The sequence below is a fragment of the Dipodomys spectabilis genome, unplaced genomic scaffold (assembly GCF_019054845.1).
Source record: "Dipodomys spectabilis isolate Male_0828 unplaced genomic scaffold, ASM1905484v1 ptg000145l, whole genome shotgun sequence".
Taxonomy (NCBI): domain Eukaryota; kingdom Metazoa; phylum Chordata; class Mammalia; order Rodentia; family Heteromyidae; genus Dipodomys; species Dipodomys spectabilis.
Window position 1 is genome coordinate 15263195 of NW_024870822.1, and position 21558 is coordinate 15284752.

Genomic DNA, 21558 nt, shown 5'->3' on the forward strand with positions numbered 1-21558 from the left:
GAACTTGTATTGTCAGGATGGTGTAATGGGTAGTGATCTTTTTTTTTTTCTTTCTTTCTTCAGCAATGCTCTACAATTTTATTTTGAAAGCCAATCCCCAAGGGTGTTTTCAGCCTGTAGACCTTCTTCTTCATCAGCCTGGGAAGGAACCATCTCTGATGATCACTGTGCTCAGGGATCCACCTAGGTCTGCAATTGTCCCTCTGACCCTTTCTGTACTCAAAAGGACAACGTATCATCCCGTGAAGTGCTAGACCAGCCAGGGCCCAGCCAAGAGTTCTGCAGGCATCGCTGTCCACCAGCCAGCCTTGCCCCCCTCTGCCAGCCTCCCACTTACCGATGGTCACATCTGAGGAGCTGTGAGCCTCCAGGAAGCGGTTGAGGTGATGCCAGACCTTGGGAATCCAGTCAATGATTTTCACCAGCTCCACATTCCGCACCCGCCCACTGATCTCCGTTTCCATGAGCTTCCTCCTCAGGAAGCGGCCAAGGAAACCCTTCACGGGCTCTGTGTGGTTGGCACAAAGCACCCACCTGGAGGAAGTCAGGAACACTTTTTAGCAATGATGACAGTTAAACAAAACAGTGGCTAACATCCAAAGCATGTTAGAAATGGAAGGTATAAACGGTAATAGTAGAATAGCACTCACTATTCACCACACTGTTCTAATTGCTATGCATATGTGTTAACTCACAATTCCTTATGCAATCCTGTGACACAGACATCAATACCATTCCCATTTTTCAGGTAGAAATGCCAAGGAAAAAAATAGGTTAGATAACTTGTCTAACTGCTGATTAATAAAAGAGCTAAGATTTGAACCATCAAGACAGTCGGGCTCCAAAGTCTGAGCTTAGACAGGCTGAACTGTCTTAGCATAGACAGACTGCCCCTTATGCTTGATGTCCGGCTCTGTGCTGAGATATGGAACTCTAATGACCATGATGCACTCCCTGGCCCCCAGGAGCTCCCAGTCCAGTGGAGACGGTAGACAAGCAAAAGGAGAAATGAGACATGACAAAAGTGTTGGCACTGGGGGAGGCTCCTCAGAGGAGGGGCTACCAGAGCAGAGCCACAAAGGAGGTAGAGCATAAATGGCATGGAAAACAGATGTTTGGGGGAACTGCCAGAGTTTAGACTTGACCTTCCAACTTAAGATTTCATCTGCAGGCAATGGGTGGTCACTGGAGAACTTGGACTAAGATGGCTCTGAGGTCAGATGAGCTAGGATGCTTACCTGGCTATCACAGGAAAGAGAGGAATAAGCTGGAGGCAGGCAAGTCAGAAATGGTTAGAAAATGATTGCAATAGTGTCTAGGGACATGATATGATAGAGATGGATGGGAAGAGGAGAACAAGAGTGAGGGACAGTTAGGAGAAGGCATAGATAGCCCAGAAGAAAGGGGAACCAGGCTCAAGCCTGGTGGAGTTGATATTTGATTATTACAGCTCAGGTTATTTATTTTTTGCCAGTCTTGGGGCTTAAACTCAAGGCCTGGGCTCTCTATACTCAAGGCTAGCACTCTACCACTTAAGCTACAGCACCATTTCCGGCTTTTCCTGTTTATGTAGTACTGAGGAATCGAACCCAGAGCTTCATCTGTGCTAGGCCAGTGTTCTACCACTAAGCCACATTCCCAGCCCCAAGCTGTTTTTAAGGATTATGTTTTTTTTTTTTTTTTTTTGGGGGGGGGGTCAGTCATGGAGCTTGAACTCTGGGCCTGGGTGATATCCCTGAGCTCTTCAGCTCAAGGCTAGTGCTCTACCACTTTGAGCCACAACACCACTTCCCTCAAGCTGTTTTTAATAGAGGCCTATCTATCTAGTGGACAGTTGAAAATAAAGCCAGGGTTTCCATTCAGGAGTTGATTTCTCTCCCTCATCTAAAGGCCAAAGTACAGCTCAGGGCAGGACTCTGGGTTCTGACAGATGCCATGACAAGCAGCAACACAACCTCATGCAGTGTTGAACTGTATGGGAGGGAAGATAAGCTACCGATATTAACAGCAGCTGGATCTTGATGGCCTACACAGCCAGCTATGTGCACACACTCGTAAGTAGGACATCTGGGATGGAGAGACACACCATTGTAATGTGCCAGAGTAGTAAAGTGCCTACGGCCTCTCCAGAGCTGCCTTCCTGACACTACTCCACAGGGACCCAGAGTCACAGAGACCAGGATTCAAGTTTTGGCTCTGTCACTGACAGGCTGTTGTGATCTCATACAGGATTCTCTGACTCTGTTCTCCCATGTATAAGCTGAGAACGATGCTTGTAACTACTTTAGGGTGAAGACAGAATTAAATGAGTTAAGCTGGAAAAAAAAGTGCTTAACCCAACATGTAACAGATATTCAATACAGACTTTTTCTTTCTTTGAAGACATTTTACCCTTGTTTTCTTTCTTTGCATTTTCCCATTCACCTAGACAAAGGAAGTAATGCCTTACCTGAAGTTATGATGAAGCTGTAAGTTGGGAGTAGAAGAGGTAGCCTGGTTCATTGTGCCGATGATATAAGGGCTGGGGGAGGAGGGAATACAAGAAGAGGAAGAAGTCTGTGGTATCTGTGGGTCCATGCAGATAATCAGCTAGTTGCCTCCCTTCCCTAGCCAACCTGGGACACCTGCATGCCAAGCATGCCCACACACCTTCCCCATCAGCCAGTGCCAAACCCCTAGGTCCCACCCTTACCATTTATGGTACTTGCAGTTGAGTAGCCCATTGAAGATCTCTCCAAGAGAGCTGACATGATGTAGGTTGTCAAGGATGATGATGAGGGGCATGTCCACAGCATTGTTCTCGCTATTGCACTGATCGGCAAGGTTGGACAGGTACTGGCGCAATTCCTGTAGTGTATAGGAAAGGTGGGGAAAGAGCAAGCCGTGAGCACACCCCAGTAAGATGCACTCGCTCAGCCCTCCATTTGCCCAATCAGGACGCTTCACAGTGTTGCGCTGTGAACACACCTGCCTGTTGCTACAGGATATGGGCTTAGTGCTCCGGGGATGATGGGTGGGCCTGCATGCTTCCTCCTGGCAGTTACTGGATAACCGTCAAAGAGGCCGTTTTAAGTTCCCATTTCTACTACTTCTCGAGGAAAATGTCACCTTTATTCACTTTTTATTTTTTAATGGTGATGTATTAGCTTATATTAATTGTACAAGGGGGTTTCGGTGTCTTTTCCATAATCAATGTGCCCTGATCATATTTATCCCTTCCATCTTTTTCCCTCATCCACCCTCCTCATTTCTTAAAACCGTTTCAATAGGCTTCATTGCTCTTTTGATATTTATTATGCAAACCTCCAGTAGGCCCCTGAAAGGTACCCTGGGTGCCTTCTCCACCTCTGTGCCACAGCACCTGCCTGGGAGCTATGAAAACATTATGGAGGGCTCACATCAATGTAGCAGAAGTTCCCCCTCACACACAGGCGACGAGTGCCACAGCAGAAACCACAAGAGTGCAGGGGGTGATGAGTCTACATGCACTGAGGCTGGGGGAGAGGTGGGGAGTCCTTAGAAGGTCTTGTGGAAGGGGCAGGTTTTCACAATGGGTAGGGCATTGACACAGCTGGGACTAGAACACAGCCCAGTGAGCATGGGGAAGGAATGTGTGTCAGGAAAGGAACAGGGAGAGCAAAGGTGCAGTGAAGCAAAAGGACTCGTGGGCACACAGGACTGATAACATTGTTCCAGCTGTAGCTGGTATTACTTGGAGCACTCACACACATGGACTTCTGTAACCCAGTAACCCTGTGAGGGAGGTATTGTCATTAGCTCTATTTTAAAGATGGAAATGCTGCTTGCACATCAAAGTCAGATGACTGGCCTGAGACCATATTGAGAGCAGGCAATGGGTTAGATTCAGACACAAGTGCCCATCTCAGTATGTCTTTATCACCCCAGCCTGTCTTAGACCCTGGCCTTGCTCCTTAGAAGGTGACAGTTCCTCTATCTCCTGTAGGCACACATCCACCCCAGATGTCTCTTTTAAGTCAAAATAGGGTTTGGTAGCCACAGGACAACTCAACTTCTCACTACTTCCTTTAGCTCTATTCGCCATGGACAGGGCTCCTGGCTCCTTGTGACTCACAGTACGCTCTTCTTGTATTCAAGAAACCTGCGGTGTTCAGCTGGTGAGCTGTGTTCTGTACAAGGATGCCTTGTTGAGATGGATTCAAATCCAACCCAGGTGCACCTCCTCAGCTGTGCCTGCCAGGGCTTTCTATTCCTCACTCATATGAAGGCCCTACACAGATAGCCTCTGCAGTCTTGTCCTGCTCTGATATCAAAATCACACGGGAGAACTTGTGAATGGTGTAGATTATTGGGCCCCACACAAACTATCACGAGATGACCCAAGAGCAAGGCTTGAATCTGCATCTTCGAACACACTGATGACTCCTAAGATAGGAGAGCCATTTCCACATTACCTTTGATTCTCTGGGCATTCTCATAGGGCCAGTTAGAATGAGTAATTATCAGTTCTCACTGAATGAATGAACAGGTCTGAGAAAACACAACCGTTCCTAATGGGGGCTAGGTCAGATCCCATCCAAACATCCTGCCACACTCAAGCTCCTTGATTGCCACAGAGCTCTAGTGACTGAGACTTCAACTTGAGCTCCGCTTAATACCATTCACTTATACCACTTAGTACCATCTGAGAAGTCCTAAGCATGTGAAAATCAATCTCCAGTTTGTTTTCCCTTCTGCAAAATGGTCATAGGGACAATTACTCTCTTGAAGTATTGTTGTGAGGACAAGTTTGCTGCTCATGGAACAAACAGCTTTAAGTATGAGCTGTTGTTTTTTTGATAGTGTTGCTCCCTTGTTACTGTTCCACAAAACATTTTATTTTGGAAAACCACTAACATAATAGCATCAAAATACTGGTAAATTGTTGGGTGTATCTGGGATGGTCTTCTAGAGCCATTAGCACTGTTTATCACAACTGAACGGAATTGAAATCTCCAATGGATGATGGAACTTCTAGCTAGGAGGATCTGATTCCAGGCCTTTCTTTCTGCCAGTCCCATTCTGCCCCTTTCCCCCTTGCTGTCTGTGAAAAAGACCATATAGTAGATGCTGTTTCCTATCAAAAAGTGGTGGGATCACTTGTTCTGAGTGGGCCCAACATGCAGCAAACTCACCTTGCTAGATTTATGGTCCACATTAAAGGTGGCGATGACTCCATCAGTCAACTCCCGTCCCTCTCGAAGCACTACGTATTCTGATAGCCGGTTAGCCAGGTAGGTTTTCCCAGTGCCACTGGGGCCAGAGAGAATGATACGTCGGTGCTCTATCAGCAGGGAGACGTAGCGCTGCAGGATGGGCTTGGGGATCAGAGACTCAAATACCAGTGAGTCCAGGCTGTTTTCTGCAAGCCCTGCATTTGAGAAAGACAAGGAGCATGTGAAGACCTGAAGGACAGCTAGCTGTGTTTGCATACTTGGGAACCTCAAGACCTGACATTATCACTTTCCTTGGCAGCTCACTCACCCGCCCACCAAGGTATACTGACTTTCAGTCAAATATCAACTGCTTCTGGAAGTCACCTCCTGTCCATCAGCACCTCATGCTTCTGGTCTCTGTCTTGGCTAGCTTTCTCAGCTTTATACTCTCCTTTAATATTTAGGTTGAAATACTTGGGCTTTAATATTTAGGCCCTTAGTCCTGTATTCTGCAGAGGATCTAAGATCTGCTTATCTATCTGGATTTATATACTTGTGGGTTCTGCCCAAGCTACACCTGAGTCTTGTCTGTTTGTGCCTGCCATAATCCTGGGGTTGCCTCTTCCTTCTTGTTCTCTCTGGACTATCAGATACCATGCTACCCAAACTTGGATGTAGTATTAAGGTATGAAAACAATAACACTTGCATCTTTCAATAAAGAATAACACTAGGAGGAATCATTTGATTTTAGAACGTGATTTTGGAATGTGAGTTACTGACTGGCAGACCCAGGCTGAGACCTTTATTCTTCAACAATATCAAGTGAGAACTTATCTTTTCACTTTCCCACCTAGGAAAACTTCATTGATCAAAGTTGCTGGCTTTAAAAGAGATGTTCTGTTGTTGTTGGTTAGTTGGATTTTTTTTTTTTTTTGTCTATTTTAGTAGTACTAGGGACTGAACCCAGGGCCTCACACATGTTAGGCAGACACTCGACCATAAAGCCGTGTGTGTGTGTGTGTGTGTGTGTGTGTGTGTGTGTGTGTGTGTGTGTGTGTGTGTGTGTGTGTGTGTGTGTGTGTGTGTGTGTGTGTGTGTGTGTGTGTGTGTGTGTGTGTGTGTGTGTGTGTGTTACATCTGGCTTTAAAGAGTTCTTTTTTTTTTGGCGGGGCGGTGGGGGGGAGGGTGTTGGTCATGGGGCTTGAACTCTGGACCTGGGCCCTGTCCCTCAGCTCTTCAACTCAAGGCTAGTGCTCTACCACTTGAGCAACAGTGCCACTTCCGGTTTTCTGAGTGGTTTATTGGAGATAAGAGTCTTACAGCCTTTCCTGCCCAGGCTGGCTTTGAACCACAATCCTCAGATCTCAGCCTCCTGAATAGCTAGGATTTCAGGCGTGAGCCACTGGCGTCCAGCTTAAAGAGTTATTTTCTTGCTATCATTCCCAGAAGAAGATTTGTCCAAGGCTAGCCATTCATGCTCTAAGGAAACGCTTTAAAAGTTCCTCTCAAGGAAATCAGTATATGTAAGTAATAAAGTAACCTAAAGGATATTTAAAAAAAATTAAGCAGTATCTTCCTTTTACACTAATTCATCACTGCCAACAGGTGCCTACTAATGCATTTATGTTTATTTCTAATCTTCCCCAATTAAGAATAACCCCCCAAGCAGTGACTACCCTAGAATGACCACAATGAAGGTCCTGAAATGCTTGAGGGCAAGCCTACCAGCTTTCTACTTGAGCCATACACCCTATACTGGATTAAATCCCAATACAAACTATAATGTAGAGTCCTTAATCTAACTTTCTTTGGGGGGGGGGGGTGCAGAGGGACGCAAGATGGTGACTTGAACTCAGGACCTGAGTACTATCCCCAGCACTCTGCCAGTTGAGCCACAAAACTCTACTTTCAACATTTTTTTTTAAAAAGTTTATTGGGGATAAGAGCCTCATGGACTTTCTTGACTGGGCTGGCTTCAAACCATGATCCTGAGATCTCACAGCTTCCTGAGTAGCTAGTATTACAGATATGAGCTACTGGTGCCTTAGTCTAAATTTAATAATAGTGTCAACAATAGCAATAAGATAAATGTTGTTAAAACAATGTCACATATCGCTGTTTTGGTCTTTTGCCATAAAACAAAAGATTATACTGCAGATGCCTCGTTTCAGAATATGCCATCCCTGGGACCACTGAGGTGAACCACCAAGCTGATGGATCTCTTTCAGCTCAAACCTTTGAGTAGGTCTTAGTGTTTTCAAAGCATAAGTTTCAAGCACTCCAAAAAAATAGAAGAGTCAGGCACCACAAACTAAACTTACGCCTATCCTTCCAGATGCTGAAACTTGATGTTCTGATAACAACCACAGCCCAGGCTTCCTAGAGCATGGCCTGGTCCTCCAGAGACAGTGTTATCCTCTCATTGTTTCTATGGAGGTTTGGTCTGGTCTTAGCAATAAGTCACTTTTTGATGGATCACTTGTGGAATCTGAACCCAGGATGTAACTGGCTGTCCTTAAAGGGGTCTTGGCAGGGGAACAATTACTGGTTCGGTGTCCATGGCTTCTCTTTCGGCTTCTCTTTGTAGCAGAATTCTTTCTCTTTCCAGATGGTTTAGGGAGAATTACCTAACTCTTCATCTACCCAATGGGATGGGTCAAATGTGACAAGGAAGTGTCAAAGCTTCATCCCACTCAGCATGACTACCCCAGTGATAAGCATTTGACTTCAGATGGGCTTGAGTCAGCCTTACAAAATTTCTAGTCACATTTCCAGAAAGAACTCTTCTTTTACTTTCCTAATAGGATAAATCAAGGTTTTCAGTGGACATTTCAACAACAATGTCTAGAAAGCTCAAAAAAGAAAAAATACACACAGCAGTGATGAGCCAAACAGATAGACGTGGTCCTGGTAAACATCGTATCTGGCTCTGCCTACCACATACTCCCAGATCCCCCAAGTATCTGAGCCTATACCTTTCACAATTGTAGCATATCACCTATCAGGATGGTATGCTAAGTGGCAATGTGTCATCTGTCACCTGCAGACTGAGATCCTGATTTGCTGGTGGGGACTTCTGGGTGCTTTAAGAAAATCTACCAGGGGGCTTGGAAGGTGGCTTAGTGGTAGAACGCTTGCCTTGCATGCATGAGGTCCTGGGTTCGATTCCTCAGCACCACATAAGCAAAAAGAAAAAAGCCGGAAGTGGTGCTGTGGCTCAAGTGGTAGAGGGCTAGCCTTGAGCTGAAGAGCTGAGGGACAGTGCCCAGGCCCAGAGTTCAGGCCCCACAACTGGACCCCAAAAAAAAAAAGAAAACCTACCAGGAATTAAAGTTTGCATCAAACAACTCCAAAATTATAAATAAAAATTGCAGTCGATTGGTGCCTTTCAATAAAGTAAAAAATGTGTCTGTGAGAAGGATGGCATGATGTAGCATTCACCAATTTCAATTTTCTGTTCATAAGGTATGGAGATAAATGGAGTTTGCTGTCAAATAAATTTGGAACTAAACTTGGGATTCAAAAACAGAGTCATTAAAGTACCAGTGCATTCCTGACCCTAGGTCTCAAACCCAAATGGGATTAATAATGCAGGTTCCCAGACTTATCTGGCTGTGAAGCTTCCTTTACACCCACAGAGAATCCTTTACACCCCAGAGTTCTATGGAACACACTGTGGCCTGGGGCTTAACATTGCTGTGTGATGAGGTTTTTGGCATCTAGAGCTGCATCATGCCTGGGCAAGAGCTTAGCAGTTGCATCAGGATGCTTACAGCGACCCGTGTAGCCTACAGCACATCCGACTTGCCCCATCTGTACAATGGGACTTCATCCAAGGTTGGCTAGCAGGAAACACTGGTTGCTATTGGTAAATTGCCATTTCAATGGAGTTATTAAGGGGTTATTAAGATGCCATCATCTCAGAGTCATAAGACTAATAAGACCTTTTGATATGTAATTTTAGCAATAAGCTAAAACAATTTGTTTCAGGTGGTGATTGAGAAAGCTGTAGCCTACTCAACTGGCTTAGGTAATTGTAGAAGGAATGGGGGGAAACACACCCATATATATATGCACCAACTAAATCTGTGCCAAGACACAAACTCAGTGAGATTCCCGAAAGCCCCATCTCTGCAAGGGTCTTTTTTACCTCGGACTGTCACAGAGATAGTAGTATTCTCCCCGACCAGGTAGCCGCATGGAAGGAGCTCAGGGGTCTCAGAAGCATTGCTGCGTTTGAGTTCCCCAATGCTGTAGCCAAGAACACTGTCCGAATTCAGCCCCAGCTGACTCACAGGGTCCACATGAATGATGTATTCCTAGAGAAAATAAAATATAGACCCCATCGAAGAGGTGGCTAAAATCTGCCCATGACTCATATTTTCACTGCATGATTTATGTCTCTTCTTTCTCAGATGATGTCTGGGTTGAAATCAGGCTATGGAGCTGACTATATATATAAAGCCTTAGTATCCCAAGCCTCTTAAAATACAGATTTATTTGGTTAAGAGATGGAAGAGGGGGAAAAAAAATAAACCCCTAGGAAGATTGTGAACGTTTAGTCTAGATGAACCAAGCACAGAAAAGGTAGGCTGCTTTTCTTAGGTTCAGCTGGTATCTTGTGAATGGTGCTGGGAATTCCTACAGGAAATCCTTCACCAGCCACTACTGTTGACTCAGAGCAAAGACCATAGTGGTAACAAAGAAAGCAAAACCTAGGGCTTCTAGAGGAAGCCCTAGTTTAAAAAGGGAAATGTACTCAATTTGGTAAATGTCCCCTTGTTGGTGAGCAAAAGGCTTTAGGTCAGTAATGATGTGACAGGTCCCTTCATTATAAGGACAACTAAAATGAGTCCCAATTATAGGCCTTGAGTGGTTTCAACTTTTTCATTCACTATGACCCTGGAAACCCGAATAGTTGTATTTCTAATCTAAGAATGTCTAATCTGAAGCTTTTTTCCCCCCTTTCATTCATTTTGTTTTGAGTCAGGGTACCAGGATGTAGTCTAGGTTGGCTAGAACTCGTTACGTAGTTCAGGCTAGCCTTGAACTTGTGATTCTTTTGCCCCAGCTTCTTGAGTGCTGATATCACAGGTGTAGACCACCACTAGCTGGCTAGTCACTCTCTAAAGCAGACGGAAAGAGTGTAGCTAATCACCAGTCTGGATTTATGATGGGCCTTCTGTTTCTTTGTAGGCCAGGGGACAAGTCTCTATAACATAAGGATGTAGAGGAGAGAACAAGCCAGGGAAATGGCCACATTCAGGACATAAACCTCCCTTTCCCTCCCTGAGTCCACTGCCAAAGCTTTCTTCTTGAGACACTTACTTTGAAGAGCCGTCTAACCACCCCATCCAGCACATCCCACTTCGTCTTGCCACTAACTCCAATGCAGCCAATAAGAAAGAGGTGTGGTCTGGAGTCCTAAGGGTAAGAAAATGTAAACAGGTTAAAAACAAACAAACAAACAGGTAGATTTCTGTCCCAGTTCGGGAGAGGATTTATTTTTCCTTAGAACTCCACCAGTGGTTTGAGAAGGGAAGAAAGTTCTATTGGTTATATACCAGGCAGCACTTGGCTGGAATGCAATATCCTTAAAACGTTCCCTGCTCTACTGCTGAAATTGCTATGGGTTAAGGAAGTCAAGAATCTCCTCTCTACAGAATCCACTGTCTGCTAAGTGCATACTTTGTACAGAGCATGCATCACATGTTCCTGGAATCTTCTCTTACCTTCTAGATGCCATCTCTCCCTTTTCAAATCTTTCCTAACAACTCACCTCTTCCAGGAAGTCTTTACCTGGCTCAGAGCTTAGACTGCTCTACAGGTTCAGAGTACAACTTATACAGTGATATATTCTGTACTTGTGTATAGTTACTTTCAGCCTTTTTTTTTTAAATCAAATTTTTCTCCTTGTTACACCTTAGAACTTCTTCAGGACAAGAATGTTTCCATCCTTTTCAAAAAATATTTTCACTCCTTTTCTTATTAAAAGATAAAACATGCTGAATCCAGAAAAGTAGTAAAACTCCGGGAAGATTGCCAAAAAAAAAAAAAAAACCCAGACCTTTCTTCTACTTCTTTTACATCTATAACCACAGGGGCTAACTGATCGTATCAATTAAAAAAGAAAGTTGATAGAACATTCCATTCTGTTGGGTTTTTAAATATTTCATATGCTTGTACGGACACAAGAGAGGGGTGGGACTGGGCAGAAGCTTGTGGCAGTTAAGCAAAATCAACAGAGAAAATAGTACACTAGTTTTGCAGGGAGATGAGCCGACCCCACTCCTTGCCTGGTGGCCTCAAGTAAGTGACACTTGGCTCCTAGGATTCTTAGCAGCAAAATGTAGATTACAACCCCTGGTCGGCCAGCTTCTCCTGGATACTGATGTAAACTGGAAATAATCAGTGAAAGTGACTTGCAAACTTTTGAAAACCATCAGCTTGATCTGTTCATATTGATGGCTACTAGAATAATTCACATTCACAATATGGCCTGTATTTACTAGAAGAGTGCAATTAAAAATGAATTTCTCTCTTGATGAGCTATCACTCTGCTGGCTGGATCCTGAGAAGGGGTTCAACTCCTGGAGGCTATCAAAGTGTGGACTTTCTTACCATTTCAGTGAGATAAATGAGCTGACCACAAAGTGGACCCTGGCAGAGAAAAGCCTGGCTGCAGACACTGTGGTGATAGGCACTGGGGTTCTCTAGCTGTCTGAAATTGAAACAGAATACTGGCTAGAAATGCTACAAGAAAACTAAAAATTCAAGGAGACTTGAAATGGTGCCTCTTGAGGCCTTATCCCACTTGAGCCAAGATCCTTCACAATATCACTGGGATTTAATCATTGAGTAAAATGTAACTTTCACTGGTAAACCCCCAACTCCACCCTCATAGAGTCTCTAGCTGTAGTACAGACTCTGGAAGAATGAAAACTGCAATCAGAAAACTGATCCCCAGCATGGTGACGCAAGACACTTCCAGCTCTACTCTTGGCTGCCTGAGTGTTCCTATAACTTGGTCGCTGTTTCCGGGTGTCTCCTTTGTCTGTAGCCTCCGATGAGAGAAAACCATGCTTGAGGCCAGCTGAGTTCAGTCAGTGGACTGACTGTCAGGAGGAGGTACTAAATGTGCTTAGCTGCCTTGGAAGTGCTTTGGGAATACATTCAATTCAGAAAGGCTATTTTTGAAGATGTTAGTGTTAATCACAGGAAAGTATAACATGGGGCTGGTTTTAGTATGTTTTATTAGACTTGTAAATGAGAGAAAGGGAAGTGTCATTTGCTTATTGCTGGGAATTAAGGTCACAGTAGTCTCCACTTATCCAAGGTCCAGTTACCCATAGTCAACCCAGTATCTTGTTATTAGTTCTATTTTATTAGCAGTTATTGTTGGCAATCTTTTGATTTTTTTTTTTTTTTGGTCTGTTATGGGGCTTGAACTCTAGGCCTGGGCGCTGTCCCTGAGCTCTTCAGCTCAAGGCAAGCGATCTACCACTTAAGCCATAGCACCACTTCCTGGTGTTAATTTTCTGGTGATTAATTGGAGATAAGAGTTTAACTGACTTTCCTACCCAGGTTGGTAGGCATGAGCCCCAGTGCCCAGCGGTTGCCCATCTTTTAAAGTACCTAGTTTGTATATTTAACTTTACCATAGATGTATGTGTGTAGAAAAAACACACATGATGCTTGTTGATTTGGTGGTTTAAGGCATCCCATGGGGATCATAGAATGTGACTCCCCACGAATAAGAGGGGACTACTGTATTAAGAAAGGTGTTAGCAGTTAGGCGAATCAGGTTTATGATTAAATCACTAAACTAGGCAGTTCTACCTGGAGAAGGGACAGGCAGAGCAGGGAAAGGGATCCAACTAACCTCCTTCCACTTCATTTCCTCCTGAAAGCTGACAACTATCTTAACATGCCTGCCTCCTTCCTTCCGAGCCGCGCATTCACCAGTGTCATCCAGCAACATGTCTGCGAATGGAAAACATCAACAGCCTTAGGCACATGGGGACAGCAAAGCCGGCTTCCTGACACCCCGGCTGCCTGTGGTGACAGCAGCGGCACAAAGCAGGGTGTCGGGCTGCAAGGGAAGTGGGTGGGGGAAGGGAAAAGGGAAAGGGTAGAATGGAGAATGCAACCACAGAAACCAATGGTGGGCCAACCAAAGAGCCAGCAGGCTGACGATGTATCTTGCCAAATGAAGTGCAGGGAGAGACTCAACCAAAACAAGAGCAAGAGCAGCATCATGGATAAAAAAATAAAAGCATCAGCCTCAATATGCTTAAAAAGAAAACCTAGGTCATGTTTGCAGATGATGTGCCAGCCTGGCTCCATCCTGAAGGCAGGAAGGCCATAGGCCAAGCCATTGTCCATCTGGAACCTGCTACTGTGAAGTGTACGCAGCATTCATCTTATGGGTCAGCCTCTAAAAATGGATCAAACAGAACTCAGCGTGGTGGGAGAGGGAATCCAAGCTCATGGCTTGGAGAATTTGGGGCACTGGAGCAAAGCATGAGAGCACTCTAATGGCTGGGCTCATGTTGGTAGCAGACGCACACCCAGACACACACACCCTAAGTGCACACACGCCTGTTGCCTCTCCATTTGATCTGGTGACCTGCTTATCCTGGGGCTCTTGCTTGGAGAACAGAATGTCAGCAGCAGGTTCAGGCCTGCCTCCAACCCCGCAGCCACTCACCCAGGCTAGTTGACTCTGTGAGGTTCAGGCTGTGCTGGGAGAGGCCCATGGACTGCCTTGGGGAGGCAGAGATGGACACTTGCGAAGGAGCCCGGCTGCAGCCACTGCCTTGAGACTCTGACTTCAGCCGGTCGTTTTCAGCTTTCAGCTTCTCTATTTCACTCTGCAAAGAATAAGGCAGAATCCCACTTAGTAGGTGGATGTAACGGGAACACAAGACTTCTCTGGAGAAAGGATCTGGGAGTTCCCTACAAGAACCAACTGGCCATTCTAGCCTAACAAGTAATGCTCAGGGAGACTCAGCAGGCTGTCCTGCTTTGGCTTATGTCCAAGACATGTCTGGTGGTGTCACAGGTAACTTTCAGAGAAGCAGCCTTTAAAAGAGGTGTTCAGGAGCTGGGCATGTTGGTAAGCACATGACTAGGAAGAAATATAAACAGCAAACCTCTTTGCTGGGTGATGACCTTAAAAAGCAAGGGGCTGATGATAAGAGGTTATAAGAAAAGCATTATGGGCTGGGAATGTGGTTTAGTGGTAGAATGCTTGCCTAGCATGCATGAAGCCTGGGTTTGATTCCTCAGTACCACATAAACAGAAAAAGCCAAAAATGGTGCTGTCTCTCAAGTGGTAGAGTGCTAAAAGACACTCTTGAGCAAAAGACACTCAGGAACAGTGCCTAGGCCCTGAGGTCAAGTCCCATGACTGTCAAAAAGAAAAAAAGAAAGACAAAGAAAGAAAGCATTAAGTTGGGCACAGTGGCTTATATCTACAATAGAAGAAGATTGAGAGGACTGTGGTTCAAGGTCAGCCCAGGAAAAAAAAGACTTCTATCTCAACATCAACAAAAAAGCTTGACATGGTAGTGTCTGTCTGTGCTTCTAGCTACATGGGAAGTGAAAACAGAAGGACTTGATCCAGGCTGGCTTGGCCATAAACATCAGACACTATTTGGAAAATAACTAAAGCAAAAACGGCTGTGTAGCTCAAGTAATAGAGCACCTGCCTGACAAGCTTGAGACTCTGAGTTCAACTCCCTAGTACCACCAAAAAAAAAAAAACAAAACACCTCAAAGACAATAAACATCTTGGCTTTCCCAAGGTTTGGTGCTGAAGTATTCAGTCAAGAAACATCTTATAATCAAAGAGGCTTGCAAAATTCTGGTTTGATAGATTTTGTTACCGCAAGACTTTTAAGAATCTTTAATGAGCTGCTATATTTTGTGAATCAATTTCCTTTCAGAGCTTTGTTTTAAAGAGTGTGCTTTGGGAAAGGTTGGTCTCCTGTGAGGTCCAACTTAGCACCTATTTATGAGGAACATAAAGTGATGCTATGCCCAGAGAAAGGGATAAAAAAAACAATAAACAAAGCAGCTCAGAAAACTCACGTTTTCAGACTGTGGCCCATTGGGGGACACCTATAACAACACATCTGAGCAACATCTAGAGGAGAACACTGAGTCTTCTAGCTGCACGACTTGGAAAGGCTTTGCAGAGGAAGAAGAGACTTGGTAGAAGGGTCAGGTGGGATGAGAAGAAAGTTATTCCCAGGGGAGGGAATAACATAGAACTGAAACTCAGAGGGCTCACTAAAGGACCCATCAATGGTCCATTTGGCCTACCAGTTGAGAATAAAAATTGGAATCAGGACTGATGTGGGGACCAGAAGTGAAAAGGGCCTTGGAGAAAAAAAGGCTTGAAAGGCAGGAGAAGGGAACAGGTAGAAGCAGGAGGCAGGGAGTAGAGAGGTATGATTACTCTTATGCTTTCCCAGAGGCTGCTCTACGCAATATGTGAAAGTGATTGGAAATATAAAGAGAAAGACGGAGGGTGGTCAGCATGGAGATGCCCACGCTGCTAGAGAACACCTCCCTGTAGCTTCATCTACCTCCTGATCGCTCACCTGCATCCTGTTCATGGCCTCCCGGAGCTGGTCAAGCTGATGAGCAGAGCTGAGAGCTTCCAGGCGGATGTCTGTCAGCTTCATCTCCTTGTCTCTGAGCTCATTTCGCAGCTGCATGACTGTCTCAGCTTCACTATCTATGCAGTCCGAAATTCTAGAGAAAGGGGATGTTATGGGATAAAAGCAGTTCTGAGTTCATCTCCTTTTAGACTCTTACCATCCAGTTCAATCGTCGGGTGTGTTCAGCAGTAACCATGCATAACCAGTCACCTAAGGCTTCTCACCTCAAAGTTATTATTTTTTTTTTTTTTTGGTTAGTCATGAGGCTTGAACTTGGGACCCAGACTCTGTCCCTGAGCTCTTTTGCTCAAGGTTAGCACTCTGAGCCATGGTGCCACTTCCAGTTGTCTGGTGGTTAAATGGATATAAGAGTCTTCTGGACTTCCTACCCAGGATGGCTTCAAACCAAGATCTTCAGATCTCAGCCTCCTGAGTAGCTAGGATTATAGACATAAGCTACCAGCACCTGGCTAAGTTACTGATTTTTATGACTTGTCTGAAATATTTCTTCACAGAGCTCTGACAACCAGAATAGATCTAGCAGGCCTAGTGGAGGAGAAAGGAGCAATGGGTTGCTTTGTACAACTTGGCCAATCAGGGGCTCTACAGAGGTGCCATAATCTGAGTATCTACCTGCTTCCAAACTTACATTGAAATTTAGGCCTCAAAGCTACATGTAATGCTATTTGGAGGAGAAGCCTTGAAAAGGTAATTAGTATTAAATGAGGTCATGGCAGTGAGGCCCAGTGATAGAATTCATGACTTTATTAGAAAAGGAATTGAGATTTGAATAAGCAGGCTTACCCTAGCCTGCTATGTGGTATCCTCTACCCTTTATCACACTATGACCCAATAAGGATGTTGAGCAGATGCTGGCACTATGTGACAGCTAAATAAGCTTCTGTTTATGTATGTACATGTGTGTATGTGTACATAATATATATATATGTGCATACATACATATATGTATATGTATAAACATATATGGTACCCAATTTTTAGTATTTATAGCAATAGAAAAATAGCTAAGACAAAAGGATAGGAAAGTAATAAATAAGAAACTTTAGTGTTGGGGTACAAGTCTCCTACAAAACCAGCTAGCTCTCAAGAAACACAATGGTGAGGCCTTATAAGAAGGGATTGCCTAACAAAGATGCTGTTGGTAAAAAGTTCCTTTGTACCAGCCCTAAGTTTTAGTTCCTATCCTGGCAGTCCAAGATAGAACTTTCCTTTTCCCTTGGTTCCTTCCCCTAGTAGACTTATTGCTATGTATCTGAAACTTTACTGTACCTAACAGAATACCCTTTGCTTGTCTGCTAGCTCCTCAAGGTCCAGGGTTAATTTTTGCATCATTTCTAGTGTCTGATCACATCGATCTAGCCACTCACAGCAGGTACTCTCACTGTTTACTGGACACATGGGCATTTGAAATCTGTCGATCAGTATTACACTACTAATTCCATAAAGAGATACTATAATTGTATTTTTTTTAATGAGAAGGCTGAGGCATAGAGATAAAAATGCCCAAGGGCATACTACTTAATGTGTTGAGAGAGTTGGAATAAAACTTGTTAAATTTGCTCCTACATTGTAACTAGGAGGCACTGTACCTGCAGTTTATATGTTGTACTCCTATATTGTTCCCAACATACTGCATGGAGTGCTTACTGAAGTAACCTGATGTATGGTTTTTCAATCCCTAGATAGTTATTCTGACATACTCCTGTCTTGTTGGGAGGCGGGCTGGTTGCATGCCTAATTTTAAATGCATCAAGTGTGGGAAATGTTGTCTTCCCCCAGCTGTCATTCCTTTCGCCCACAGGATGGAGAATTCTCTAAGCCCAACTCCTCTGCCTCTGGTTTCTTCTTTGAACTCCCTCTCACATCTAGATTTGCACATTCTTATAAACCTTTCAAGGTTGGAAATAAGCATTTAATGTCAGCCCACCCTTTGGAAAACTAGAGCAAAAACAAACATCTCCAGTGTCCATGGAGGTTGTGGAATGTAAGAAAAGGATTGGTGAGCCAAGAGCCTGCCCTGCCCCATCCCTATGGGAAAAGTGGTTGGGAAAGAGCATTCTTGCTGATGGTTTTCTATAGCTGAGTGTATCACCACCACCCTCTTCTAGCCTGACATGACCGCCCAGTATCATGTAGAACAGTGTCTGTTCCTCCAAGCAGTTTCTTCTCTTTGTCTCCCTAGGTTTTCCCCCATTTCATCGACTGCTCTACATTCTCTTCCTTAAGTTCAAATTTCAGCATGCTGGAGCTCAGTCCTGCTCCTCTTTATCTCCGTTCAGTTACTCAAAGAATTCTCATTTCCCAGCTTTCATTGCCACCTCTAACCTCCTGTCTCCCAAATCTCTATGTCCTAGAACTCTAGGCCGGCCAGGAATCTCACTTAATGTGGCCAAGGCAAAGCTCCCACTCCCTGTCCCACCTGTCCCATTCAAGACGCAAGTCTAGGAAGATCCAAAGGTTGTTCCTCTCTTTCCCTCATCTTCTACATCAGATCTATCACCATGAACTGTTAACTACTTTTCTTCCAAACCTTAAATCATTGAAGAGTCACAACTACTATCGGTCATTCCTTCTTTGTACCAAAGATCCAAAGGCTTGCTGAACCATCAGGGAACCCATTTTCATGGGTTCAACATTGCGGATCTGGGATAGAGTAAAGAGCAGAGAACAAAACCTGAGAAAATATACATGTCAGCTGGTAGTAGGTTGAATGGTGAAAAGTAGAGGAACGGGGGATGACAGACGGTGGTAGGGCAACTTGACTCAAGATGTACAGGACTTGATAATAAGGTCACATGAGCAGAGGCCTGAAGAAAAGATTAACCAGAGGGAGGATTTTTTCAGGCAGGGGACATAGCAAGAGCAAAATCCTTAAAGCAGGGCATGTGAAGGAAGGTTCATGGCATAGCCAGCGGCCAGTGGAGGCTCACATTATAAGAGGCAGTGTAAACTGGGGAGGGCTAGCCGCCTCTCTCCCGCTACTCTTGCCTCATGCATCTCCTTAGGACACTAATTAAAGTTCTCTCGCCTTTCTGCCTAATGCTCCCTCACATGTATTATACATGAAGTCAGAAATGACTTCTCTGATTTCAAAGTTCTCCCTGTTATAGGCCAGGCCTTCCTCTGTGGGCCCTTTTTCTGCTACTCTGCCCCCTGACTATCCTGTGGCAACCAGCCTTCCCTTCTCAGACTCAGCCAGCTTGTTTCCACATTGGTTTCCTTAAGCTGTTTATTTCTTGGAACAGCTGCACTGCTCATGGGAAGGCTGATCTGGGTTCACCAAAGCCCATTTCCTTTTGCACATCTTCCCATATAGATAGTATGGCCCTAGGACCTGATCACTGGACAGTAGGAAGAGGACATGTATGTTCTTTCTAGGCCTGCAGGATCTTCCACACCCTCTCCTGACTCTGGCTAGACCCACATTGGGTAGAGGACTAGGTCATGGCAGGAAGCCTGCTGACTAGGTATATCTGCACTGGGTTTGGAAGGAGCTAGAAATAAACAGTGTTAAATAAAAGCCACTGAGCTTTTATTTAGGGGTTTACTGAAGCTAGTGTTTCTAACCAGAACTAAACAGCGGTTCCTTCTGTTACAAAGATTTCAGCTAAAATGTCACCTCATCAGAGGGGTCTTTCCTGACCATCCCATCTAAAGTTGCTGCATCCTAGTACCATTTTCATCCACAGCATTAACCCTTAAGATGCCTGGCTTTAATAAATTAACAGGATTCTCTAACTCACGATAGGGCAGCCAGAGAAATAATTTTATCGTCTTGGACACTGCCATAATAGAGCCAGATTGGCACCTAGCACAGAGTAGAGGCTTAGGAGTGGAATGAATGGCCTCATGCCATGTCCCCAGGATCCCTAGTCTCCGGATGAGAATCTGGCTAATCTTAGCCTTAGTCTTTGCAGAATACCTTGAATATATTCAGCTCATACAGCCTGTTCTACAAAAAGTTCAAATCAAGAGCAGACAGTGGGTTCCTTTTTCCTTCTGGTCAGGAAATGATTGAACTAGGATGCTTTGGGATGGATGGTGGCCTGTGTGAGATACCCTGTCTTTTATTTTTGGGCATGCTATACATCAAGTAGGACTCACGCTTTTAAGTATTCATGTTATCTTACCTTAATCTGATTTCATCCACAAAAGAAGTGGCTTCCCTTTCACCAGGGTGACACCAGTAGAAGTGGAGCTGATCCTCTATGTATAATGAAGCCATATGTCACTAACACATAGATCATTTAAAATGGTTGGACACTGGTGGCTCATGCTCATAATCCTAGCTACTCAAGCAGCTGAGATCTGGAAGACTGTGGTTTTGCCAGCAGGGCAAAAACGTTTACTAACCACCATCTCCAAAACCCAGCAAAAAGCCAGGCAGGAAGTGTAGCCCATAAGTAAAGCACCAGTCTAACAAATGTAAGACTCTGAGTTCAAACCTCATTACTGCCCCCCATACACATATACTTCTACTTTGCAGTTGGTGTGCCATAAAGACCTGGCCTTTGGGTAGGCCAATCTTCGAGGCAATGTGGTAAGCACTTGGGTAGCAGTTGAGGCTCTTGTGCAGGTTCTATCCTCAGCAGGTTGACTAGGCCTAAGCGTACCAAGGGTCAATTCCACAGACTAGCCTCTTGAGAATGGAGGATGAAGCAGGAAGATAGAGGCATCTATTTTGCTTCTCTCAAGAATTCAGTGAAGTAAATGTAATTACTGAGATTTATATAATGAATCTCCGCTGCTTTTTAATCCTATCTCAATGATGATCTGATTCCAGCCACAGCTCTTTTCTTCTCTCAGGTACTGTCTCAGCACCCTGATAACTTGCCTTTAGACTGTTCACAATCATCATTGATAATTCTAGATGTGGCAAACATGGTCTTACGATAGAACTTAGCTGTACTTAGCTGTAAGAAGGTAGCTGTGCAACTTTCTGAGCTAATACCAATGTCTCTACCCACCCAAGCCATTTCTGCTCTTGGCTCTTGCTCCAAATCTGGACCCTGTTTTCTTAGATTGGAGAGAATGGTCTTCCTGTGCTGGGATAGAAGACAGAAGAATGAGTGCATAGTGAGAGTCATGGAAAAGAGGGCTGGGCAAGAACAGATGGCTCTTTTTCTCTGTGTAACTGCAGCTAGGAGAACAGCACTAGACAACCTGAACAAAGCCAGTCATGTCCCTAAGAGCTGCTACTGCATACTGAAGTTCCTAGAGGAGGAGCTCATGATGAATCATTTCACCAAGTCCTTTAGCAACAAGAAATGTCACTGAATCTGTTTTTAATCCCAAATTTCTGATTTCTAATCTAATCTCAGAGAAATAGTAAACACCAAATCTTCATCAAAGAAGAAAATTATATTTTAAATTCCAACATCCAAGTGAATCAGAATTTCAGCAAAAACTGCCAACCCTCTTAATACCATCCATCCTTGTAGCAAAAAGGTTCTCTATTGTTTTTATCCATTTATTTTATGCAGTGCTTAGACAACAGCCCTTATCCCAATCTGACATACAAAGAAGTGGAATATGGAGAAGTTAAATAACTTGCTACTAATTATGGTATTGATACCACCCTAACTAAACGCTAAGTTTCTATTTTTTCAACCTTCTCAGTTCTAAAAACCCTGGGAGAACACTCAATAACCTGTTAAATCGATAAAAAAAAATGAATAGCAAGGACTATGAT

At 44.2% G+C, this 21558-nt stretch overlaps 1 protein-coding gene across 1 annotated transcript in view; it reads right to left on the minus strand.

Moving 5' to 3' along the window:
* Positions 1–21558, minus strand: part of Nav2 (neuron navigator 2) — a 90129-nt gene that overhangs the window by 8911 nt on the left and 59660 nt on the right. The window contains exons 16-24 of the mRNA XM_042691394.1: positions 15786–15939; positions 13886–14048; positions 13058–13158; positions 10504–10599; positions 9326–9494; positions 5154–5389; positions 2693–2847; positions 2450–2521; positions 338–534 (exon numbers count right to left, since the gene is read on the minus strand). Coding sequence (XP_042547328.1) covers positions 338–534; positions 2450–2521; positions 2693–2847; positions 5154–5389; positions 9326–9494; positions 10504–10599; positions 13058–13158; positions 13886–14048; positions 15786–15939 — 1343 coding nt within the window. The remainder of the gene's footprint in view (positions 1–337; positions 535–2449; positions 2522–2692; positions 2848–5153; positions 5390–9325; positions 9495–10503; positions 10600–13057; positions 13159–13885; positions 14049–15785; positions 15940–21558) is intronic.